Source organism: Punica granatum, chromosome 8 (genome assembly GCF_007655135.1).
Source record: "Punica granatum isolate Tunisia-2019 chromosome 8, ASM765513v2, whole genome shotgun sequence".
NCBI classification, from domain to species: domain Eukaryota; kingdom Viridiplantae; phylum Streptophyta; class Magnoliopsida; order Myrtales; family Lythraceae; genus Punica; species Punica granatum.
In genome coordinates, this window is record NC_045134.1 from 18,921,917 (window position 1) to 18,932,970 (window position 11,054).

The 11,054-nt window shown below is 34.7% G+C and overlaps 1 protein-coding gene across 2 annotated transcripts; it reads left to right on the plus strand.

The window, feature by feature from the left end:
• Positions 1-3,692: 3,692 nt before the first annotated feature.
• LOC116189029 (putative laccase-9) lies at positions 3,693-10,501 on the plus strand. 2 transcript variants are annotated; one of them, XM_031518513.1, is made up of 7 exons: positions 3,693-3,962; positions 4,984-5,135; positions 5,322-5,566; positions 8,499-8,624; positions 8,952-9,552; positions 9,664-10,022; positions 10,166-10,501. In XM_031518513.1, the coding sequence occupies exons 1-7, from the start codon at positions 3,837-3,839 to the stop codon at positions 10,366-10,368; spliced, it is 1,812 nt and encodes a 603-aa protein (XP_031374373.1). In that variant the 5' UTR covers positions 3,693-3,836; the 3' UTR covers positions 10,369-10,501. The 2 variants fall into 2 exon arrangements, with proteins under 2 accessions (XP_031374373.1, XP_031374374.1); XM_031518514.1 differs by having other exon boundaries at positions 3,759-3,982.
• The last annotated feature ends 553 nt before the right edge of the window (positions 10,502-11,054 follow it).

The following is an 11,054-nucleotide window of genomic DNA, read 5'->3' on the forward strand; positions in this document are numbered from 1 at the left end:
ATATAAAATCTCTGAAAGTTATCGAGTTAGAAAGGGTGCTGTTGCACTGCTCCCCTTTCCAGTGTAAGCACTATTGCTATAGTGCTTTATTTGATTACTTCGTTGAATTTTCCATAGAGAGAAAAGCATAGGTAGGACTAACCTTCAACTGCCATCCATTTGAGCGGTTGCTTCATCGAATATAATGATCCTTTCATCGTAGCATGTGCATGGCAGCTTCCCATTTTATATAACTAGATCTATCACATATTTGATCGAAGTTAATTTTTCGGAAGAGTTGGGTGCAATTATATTAAAGGAATAACCGGCTCCTTAGCACACTGCCAGGTGTCAATTAATTGGAAGATATTTTTCATATTTTTTCTTTTATCCCCTGTAATATTAATTAAAGAAGACCACGCTATCCGTACAATAAAATATGTTCGCTTTAAATACTATATTACTACATCGTATTTTGGAAATTTTTAGATACAAATTTTGCCATAATAAAAATAAAGCGTCAGAATTTGGATTGAAAGGTTGAGGGAAAAGATCAAAATAAGGTGTGATTGACACGTCAGAGAAAAGATAAGAGGAAAATAATATTAAATGGACATAATTATCTTTAAAATCTTTTATTTTTAAAATATATCACATTTAAATTAAGAGTAAAGAATACTTTCGACTTTGCAATCACTTCTTACATGTAAATAAGCTTGTAATTACAATATCGAATTTCTGCTAAGAAGAATATAAGATGCTCATCTCTTAAGTGAAAAAGTTTATTTATTTATTTAATAAATTACACAAAAAGTAGAAACTTTTTATTCTTTGTTTCAGTTATGGAACCACTTTTCATACCTTTCAACTGCCATTCTCCGTCTCTAAAAGTTTGTTTATTTTCTAATAAATTACACCAAAAAATATAATGTTTCGATATTTTTGCCCCAATTTTACAACTTTTTTTTCCTTATAACAGGTCCCGTTTCAATTTTGTCTCAAATATGACACGTCACTCATTGACTGTCAAGGGTTCACCTAATTACCTACATACATGAAGGATAACTATTGGATGTGGACCCCGATGAGCCAATGGAAAAGCGAAACTTACACAATTATCTCTTAACTATAGAAAACTAGAGCATGACCCGTATTACGCGCGGAATAAAAAATACTTCTATGTTGAAAATTGTAGCCACTTAGGTGAGATATTGCATAAATTATTTTTCATTTTATGAGTTACTAATTTGCATATGGACTACACGCGAATTTTTATACAGTAACTTCGTAACAAATAATATAAAAAATTAGAAAAAATAAAGAAAAGTTATTTTACCTTGTGTTTAAATTATGAGAGAGAAGAAAGAGAAAATTAAGAATTGTGGAAAGTAAGAGAAAATTAAGAAAAGAGTGTGAGAGAGAATATTTTATATAATGACAAAAATATTCAAAATCAATATCTTTTTAAATAGCTACTTTTTTAAATTGGTGATTGAGTAATTTCATAATATGTGTTTTTTATATTTACAATATGAGGCCAGTTGCAAAACATAACTTTCTCTTATATATATATATATATATAGATGACCAATAGATATGTCATCTCTATCATGTCTACATCCAGATAATATAGACCACAACATATCTTGCCGTTTTCATTGTCCCCCACATAAATAAGCTGTCCCAAGATTTTTCATCCCTGAATATTACAATTTCAAAAGCAGAATCGGGGGCAAAAAGAGATGAAAGTGACTTCCCTCTATGTTTCAACTTCGTTCTCTATCTTATTTCCGAAAATTCACTCGGAAAAAGGTTGTCCAATTAACAGAGCGTTTTAGCCTTGAGTGGAGGAGGAAATGATCAAGGTAGTGGCGATGGCCGAATTATTGACAAAGGTGTGATCGTTCTTTGGAAGCTTATCTGCAAAATAAGGAATTTCGAGAAGAGCTAGGATGCCCTGCCTTAGTCGCTGGCATGTTGGGAAACATATATTGTTCTTTCGATGAAATAAGAGACGCTTACGCTTTGTCTTAGGCATCAAACTTTTGCTTTATTAATTTGCTCAAAAGGAAAAGGAAACTTTGAGCCCTTAAATTAAATCTAGATGTGAGTACATGGGCTGGTCAAATCTACAATATTAGAGTTGAAAATTAATGCCTGTATGTACGATTCATGCAAGCAACTTGTATTTTTTCAGGTAAATTATTCGACTCAAGTAATTTATTTGGTTTTTACGTAATTTTAATTGAATTATAAGAAAATTACTGAAAAGTTTTTTAAGTAAACACATCTATGTACCATAAATGCATTTCAAATCTATGTTCACAGAGTTCTACATGTGACGATGAGTAAACAATCAACTTATTTATATCCGTCTACATATAATATTGATTTGGGCTTCTCTCAAGGAGAGCTTGCTACATTATTTTATTTTATTTTTAGTTATTTCTCAGCAGTTCATTGATGGAAAGAGTTTCTCTCATCAATATATAATCAATATATAATATATAAAAACCGAAGCACGAAGTCACGTAAACTCTATTTGAGAACGCTTAGTTCTCTAATTTTTCTCTATTTCTAGGCCAACTCTCAGCACTCTAAATTTTCTCGATTTTTTTATTATTATTTTAATCTTTAAAAATTTAAGATACTCAATTATTATCTTGAAAAATGTATGTAACTTTTAATATTCTCGAGAAGATATATATGGACTTTCTGTTCAATGAAAAAAAAGGAGAAAGAGATAATAACTTTTTATCACAAATTGAGAAGTCACATCTTTGCATCACAAAAATTAAAAAATAAGTTAATAAAAGTCATTTTTAATAAAAATATCCAAATATTTAAATTAAGTAATTTAAACGAGAAAGTCACCAAATACAATTAGGAAACATAAATTTTAAAAAATTGAGAAATTAGATTTTGCGTAATATACAATAAATAAATATGTAATGAACATTAAATAAGAGAATCGGCTGTAAAATTGACACTAAACTGCTTAAAATCAATCCAAAGTCTAAAGTATTAGTAACTATTGTTCAAAATAAGAAATTAACTATTGAAAATTCTTATTGTTCATAATAAATAAATTCATGAATAATTATTATATATAAAAAAACTCGTGCAATGCACGGATTTGAAAACTAGTTAATGTAATTTTAGAGAATACTTCTTTAATATGAACTATCTTATTGAAACACAGGTAATTTACTAATTTTCTATATAAAATGATTAAACAAATATTCTCTCATCTTATCAAACATTCAAATCATGCAAGCGTGAAGTGAATAGTTTCCCATTCTTTCAGAGAAATTATTTGCTCGCATTAAAATAATGCCAACTTTATATAAAGAAAACATCCCACCTTTTTCACAAATTAACTACAGATGGTCCCGGCTCTCCATGTGAATGATCAATTTTAAAAAGGGAAATAAAAATTATATATCATATTTAACTTTTGGGTTTCAAACCGATGCTGATGAATAATGAGAATCTTTTTTTTTTCCCTTGCCTTTTTATGGCATACACTTTTTTTTTGGTAGAACTCTTAGTCTCGCTTGCAAGGCAAACCTCGAATATTAGATTTAACGACCAGTCAGGTCAGCCCTTCCAAATGAAATTGCCTGCAATTTTAATGTGCTACACTCCGAGATAAGATATATATATATATATAGATATAAAAGATACGTACGGAACAGAAAGTATGTTGTCAGGTTTAGCTATAAAGACATTATTGAAGTCTGCTCTCCACCCTGCAACTGTATGCAGTTCACTAAATTTTATCCATTTGCTCGCTGCTAGCTAGCGGATAGTTCCCAACCACGCACCACGCCGGCCCTACGGCAGTCGTCGAGAGGATGGAGAAGACATCAGCTCCAGCAGCTTCCATAGTCTCAGAGCTTCTCTTGCTTCTCGTGTTCCTCGCTGCTGGTCCCCTCCTCCAATCTCCGGTTGAGGGTGTTGTTCACTACCACGACTTCGTGGTACTTACCCATACATACGCGTAACTCTCTCTCTACATATATATATATATATATATATATAGTACATATATTTCTGATAAGTAGTGTGATATCTATATATGCTAGTATGATATCCATGCTACGGACCAACACCGTCATTTTATTTTTCATTATTGCCAACAATGTTTACTTTTATAAGCTGATTGATAACAACTTCTGAAATTTTAATGAACTCATAGTAGTTTGGAACGAAAAGTCTTCCATATAATAGCGAGAATAATGTCATTTTTCTTACGATCACAAAATTAGAAATCTCCTGAGTATGAGAAATTAGGAAAGAAGAAGTGCTTAGAAAACATAGAAGGATCGATTGCTCTTATAGAAATCTTATTCATACCTAAAAATGGAAAATGGTGCCTTCGAGTCATTCTCATCTAACGATATTGATGCATGATCAAATTTAAGAGAATACTCTCCATCTTCAGATAAAAAGCTTAAGACTTCGTCATCATATGATATCGAGACAGAGTAACACATAAATATTATTATGCCCATACTTTCAAGAAGGATGTGCCTCCCTGTATCATGACGGTTCCTTCTTGTTCCACCACTAGATTGAATGCATCAATCTCTAACGTAGGATCGATAACTTTTTCATCCCTATGGAATTGATAGAGAGAATCCACCTTATCACAAATTGCAAAAGATAGAAAGGAGATAACAAAACGAATTGAATCCTCTTTGTATGCTCTTTATATATTGAGGAAGCTCAAATGAGTCGATAAACTATGCATATAGGCATGACACAATTTCAAGAAAATGATGAGATATGCTTAAAGCCCTCCTGCTTCCTTGTAATTCCTCCTCATGTTTGAGCTCCCATGATATCCTAAATTACACCTCAAAGCTTAGTGGGTATTAATTTTGATAGATTTTGGTAAAGAATAATTTGGGTAATAAAACTTACTGTATATAACTTTCATTTTCTAGTTCGTTATATAGATATATAAGATATACATAGCTGATTTAGTTCCTGTTTTAGCTAAGGGAGAAGAACTTCACGAGGCTATGCAGCAACAAGAGCATGCTGGTGGTGAATGACAGCTTCCCAGGCCCTGTGATTCGAGTCCACAAAGGGGACACTGTATATGTCAATGTCCACAACCAAGGAGATTACGGCATCACCATCCACTGGTATATTCAACTCTCATGAGAGCTCATTTATGTGTTGTCTAACGTTAATTGCACCTGATCGATTAGTTTGCTTGACACTCGTTCACAAACAAATCTAGCACCACTTGAAGTGTATGGGTATCATTATATTTTGGGTGTCAACCGGGATTTTGCCTAATTATATCTTTGTGGTGATATATATTACAGGCATGGTGTGAAACAACCGGGAAACTCGTGGTCTGACGGTCCCGAGTACGTTACGCAATGTCCCATTCAACCAGGAACAAATTTCACCTATGAGATAATATTCTCCAATGAAGAGGGAACTCTCTGGTGGCATGCACACAGCGACTGGTCCCGCTACAGTATTCACGGAGCAATCGTTGTCTACCCAGTCAATGGAACCACATACCCTTTCCCAACCCCCGATGGCGAAGAAATAATCGTCCTTGGTACGCCAAATATCTAATTAACAAACATCTGGTTATTTATTTGTTAAGGGCCCAACGGTAGGATGGAATGGAAAGTAGATCGATCTATATCATATTGATGTTTGGGGAAGCTATTAAATGGGCCAACCGGTAAAGTAAGGGGTCGGGCCTGATTTAGCTCAAAAGGGCTGCAACCTTTTATCTACAGTCCAAACATTGCCATATAATTATTGCTCAACTGGGTACAAGCCCGCCCATAGAGCAGGTGTAAAAAAAATTAATACATCAAAAAATGATCTGATAAATGGAGAAACCAACTTTTAAATTGAGATTTATTTACGAATTGAGAATTTTTTATATAAAAATTAACGTCATAAAAGCTATGGAGTGAAAGTGGGAGAAGGGGGAGAATCATCATAATGCATATCCTTTTTTCTTCTCCTTTTCCAAATGCATCACTGAGGAGACTCGGAGATGACCCACAGATGATTTTGCCATTCCTTATCCAGTCTCTTGATCTCTGTGGTCCGTCAGGTTTACTTTTATATTTACTCTCATATTGATCTAACAAATCAGAAAGATCACCTGTTAAATTGGAGAAATTTTTCGTCAAAGAAATTGATACAATTTCAAGTTCATGTAATCATTATATCAAATTCAAAACGTTGCAAATTCTATCAGAAAGAGTGAATTTATGGTTAAAAGAGGCTAAAGCCAGTCCCTCAAAACGATTGGATAATCTTGTAATATTCTTTAACTAAATTCAATTTCTAATATTAAATCAATAGAAAAGAAAATAGAATCTAATTTTTTAAGCTAAAAACTAAGTGTAGTATTATAATTATAAGCGTCTCTTTTTTATTTAAATCATTCAAAATATCAATCTCGATCTTGAGATTTCTATTTCAAAAAATAGATTAAAAAATTGCGTCCAATAACAAAAGTTTAGGAGACCTCTGTCCTATCAATTAGACTATGGACGCTTTTTTATTTCCGATTTTTTTCGTATTTTTGAGTTTTTATATTTGTATATTAGATGGGTGAAAATTACTTATTCAATTCAATGATTTATAATATATAACAGAATATTTCTATTAAATAGATTCTGATACAGCGGGTAGTGCGAATCCAACCTGCATCATTAGCTCTAAGATAAATGGCAGTAGAGTTTCTATTATCTTTTTTTTTTCAAAGACATGGAACCTAAAATGTCCCAAATTAACATGATGGTTTGAGCCCCCCAAGTTGAGATATGGACGACAAATGGGCAATGTGAGAATGTAAAAGGTCAAACCGTTGCCTCCCAAAGACGTCATTCCTTATGTCAGTTTCAATTATTTGCATTTTGCTTGCCCAAATTAGTTGCCTATATATTTCCAAACTTCGCCCAAAAAAAAAGAAAGAAAAGAAAAGAAAATGAAAACAAGTGTAGAGCTACGTAGAGAGGATGACTTTTTCCTTTTTGTGGAGGTTGGGTTTAATTGGAGGGCCCCAACAGAGACTCCTTGTAAGAACAATCTTCCTTTAACACTTTTCCTATTCTTTTTTTTTTTCGGCAAGTCCTATTAAATGTCTTTATTGTCAATCCGAATGTCTTTTTTTTCGGTAAGTCCTATTAAATGTCTTTATTGTTATACCGACCACCAAGCTATGAGGCTCTCCCAGGCGATGTGCAAATTATATACATACTAGTTATGTTGTCCGTGCATTACATGAGTCATTATACAATAGATATAACCTGTTTAGAACAATAATTTTCAGCAATAAATAAAATAAATGTGGAATGTAGCAAAGAGCAATACTTACGAAGTATTGATAGCAATAAGATTGTCTTTAAAGATTGGTAAAGCATCCATTGTTTATTTATTTATTATAATATTGAAATTATAAAAAGATATATCTCTTTCATTCCCCGTTTTTGTTTGTCGGCATAAATAACTAATGCCTTTTATTAAGCCAAATTTATTTTGATCGTATGCCTTGCATTATTTTTCTTTCTTATAAATGGGTAAATTACACTTACTATCCTTGAGATTTACCCTCAGCCCCATTTTCGTGGAAAGCTAACACCTAATCTCATTTGACTTCTACCAAAAAAAATCCCTTTTGATTTTTGTTGACTAACTTCTGTTTCCAGTTACTTCTCCGTCGTTTCTTTGACCATCTTAATAAACTATGGTAACAGACTGAATAATTGAATGATTAAAAATAAAAAAAATTAAAATTTGTAAAATAATAAGAAGAAATTTTTCGAGTTCAGCAATAAAATGATTCACCAAGGTTCCCGATGATAACGATGATGATAAATCTCTCAAGCTTAAAAAAATCACTCGCGCTTAATCTTGAAGGATTTTTATTATTGTTATTATATTATTATTAGAATAGCGGGGAATCACCTCCTTACCCAACTGAAAATGTTTTACTATTTTTTTCATTCTTTATATTTAATAATTTCAATCTTCGAGTTTCAAATTATTATTATAGTTTATTTTTATTTTTTATTTTGTAAATACTTTCTGGGTGGAAATTTTAATTATTTAATTATTATTGAGCCAATTACACTATAGCTATTAAAGTAGTTAAGAAAATGACAAAGAAGTATACGGAGGGGGCTAAGTGCTTTTCACGAAAATAGGACTGAGTTTCATTGATGCAAACTTAAAGAGTAGAAAGTGCAATTTATCCTAAAAATAAATATATGGCTATGCTTGGAGCCTATAATTTTGGGGTCCTAAGGCAGAGGCCTTATTGGCCTGATGCGCGGGCCGCTCTTGGATTTCAAAAAAGTAAGACATGTTGCATCTCATATCCTTTCCCGGCTTTTATATATTTGAATTGATAATTAGCAATTCCACATATGAATGCATTGTCCATTATGATTTACCTTTTTCCTTCAATTTTTTTTGTTTATTTTCTCTGCTGTTACTCAATTGTTTTATTTTAACTGTCTCAGGATCTTGGTATGAAATAAATGTCAATGCAGTAGTCGATGAGGACTTAAGGACTGGAGGAGACACGCCTCGTTCAGTTGCTTATGTGATCAACGGCCAACCAGGAGACTTCTGTAATTGTTCTAAAGGTATCCCATCGATCCTATCGTATACACACACTTGCTTCACTTTCTCGTTTGACAATTAACTCATCGAAAAGCATATAAGTTATTATTCATCATCTGCATTCGAATTGGTACGTTTATCCTTTCCAAACACATATAGACATGGTTGTGATATTACAGAACAAGTCCCATGAAATGATTCTTAAGAGATCAAACGCAGAGAAAAAGATCGGAAACTTATTGAGAAGCCAAATGATCACTTACTGGACTATATAAGCTGGCATGCGTGTGAAAGCATTGGTTGCCGATGCGAAGTTGATTTCTTGATGTTAATAAATTTGTGTTGCACAGAGTCGACGTATAGGTGGGTGGTCGACTACGGGAAGACTTACCTTGTCCGCCTAGTGAATGCAGCCATGAATGCAGAACTCTTCCTCGCCATTGCGGATCACAACTTGACAGTGGTCGGGATGGATGGGAACTATGTGAAACCCTTTGTGACAGGTTACATCATGATAAGTCCGGGACAAACTATAGATTTCCTCCTCACAGCAAACCAGACTCTAGGCCATTACTATATCGTGGCTCATCAATACGATACAGCCCGACCTGATGTGACGGATTACGATCAAATGAATGCCTCTGCGATTCTCATGTATAGCGGCAACTACACTGCCCCCGGGATACCGATATACCCTTCACAACTCCCTGCTTACGAGAATCATACTGCTGGAGATGCGTTCGTGGCGAGGCTCAGAAGCTTGGCCAATGAGCAATATCCGGTTGACGTGCCTATGAACGTTACGACCCGAATGTACATTACAGTGTCTATGAACCAGATCCTCTGCTCCCCCCCTACATGTGCAGGGATTAATGGTAATCGGCTTGCTTCGAGTATGAACAACATAAGTTTCCTGAACCCAGACATGGATATACTTCAAGCTTACTATAGGTGAGGTCAAATTATAACGTTTCCACATTCCCACCATTTCCTCCCTATTTTTTTTTTTTGGGATAAATGTTTCCTCTCTTGACATTTTCTTTTTTATGCTTTGCATTGCAGCAACTTGAGCGGAGTCTACACGCCCGATTTTCCGAGTTGGCCGCCGACGATGTACAACTTCACAGAGTATGATCCGCCATTCAATGTTACGGTGCCGATCGTGGCGACAAAGGTGATGATGTTGAACTACAATGAAGAAGTGGAGATTACATTTCAAGGGACCGAAACATTAAACGCATCTGAGGACCATCCCATGCACGTGCACGGCTACAGCTTCTATGTGGTGGGGTCAGGCGTCGGAAACTTCAACAACGTGACGGACTCGTTAACTTATAATTTGGTTGATCCGGTGCAGTTGAATACGGTCAGAACTCCTAAGATAGGATGGGTTACCATAAGATTCAAGGCGAACAATCCCGGTTAGTCTCATCACTTTTCTAAACATATATCAGTTAATTAGTTAAGCTTATGTTCGTTAACAAAATCAAATTTAACTTAACTTCATTATCATACGTAATGTAAGTGCTTCTAATATTATGATCGGTATCAATTGGTGTAATAGGCGTGTGGCTCTGGCATTGCCACTTGGATCGACATCTAAGCTGGGGCATGGACACGGTAATGATTGTGAGGGACGGTGGAACGCCAGAGACGAGCTTACGAAGTCCCCCTCCATATATGCCTAAGTGCAAGGTCCCCTTTTCACATTGGATTCGAAACTTCGATGATTCGGACGAGGAATATGCTCAATTATTTTCACATTGATACATTACCAGGGACAGACCAGAGATTCAAATTAGCGTGTTTCGAGCGGCCAATAGGAAGATTTGGATTTATATTTAAGGGGCGACTATAATAATCAATATATAAGGCGCATATCTCTTGTCTTCCAACTTTATATTTGGTGCCTTCTCACTCATGCCCCTACAACTATAGGATCCAGTTTAAGCGTTTACACCTAGTCAATCCCTTTCTCTATTCCTAGCATGCCCCTTCATAACGTATGTCACATATATACGTTAAACAAATGATGAAGATTATGATTTTTTATATAAAAACTTTTAGTGGAAGCTTTAAAAGATAAATTAATCAAAGAGTATTACAATTAGGTCTTTTCTGTCAAAAATTTTGTACTGCATTCCACACATGGAGACAACGTCAATCGTATTGTGTTATCTTCTCCGATTTCTCTCTAATAGGATCTCCCTCTGTTCATTGTGCTTCTGCCCTGGACATCCGCGGCCACTACAGTGGAGCTTCGTGCTCAGCCCCAAGCCTCCAAAGCCCGAGGTTCCCCGGCCCTCGTCCCTGCTTTCTAAATGGGCATATACATTCTGCAGCTTCGTGATTGTATGGATATACGTGGTAATACCTCAAGGCGAGGGAAATTCCACTAGATTGACGAACATTACAACCTCGAGATTACACTAGTGTTTCTTAGCCCTCGTTAC

Bases quoted from the DNA above. Each gene is read 5' to 3' on its own strand.
- LOC116189029 (XM_031518513.1), top strand. From the start codon at position 3,837: ATGGAGAAGACATCAGCTCCAGCAGCTTCCATAGTCTCAGAGCTTCTC. The intron at 9,553-9,663 runs GTGAGGTCAAAT...TTTGCATTGCAG, and splicing joins ATACTTCAAGCTTACTATAG to CAACTTGAGCGGAGTCTACA. The intron at 10,023-10,165 runs GTTAGTCTCATC...TTGGTGTAATAG, and splicing joins ATTCAAGGCGAACAATCCCG to GCGTGTGGCTCTGGCATTGC.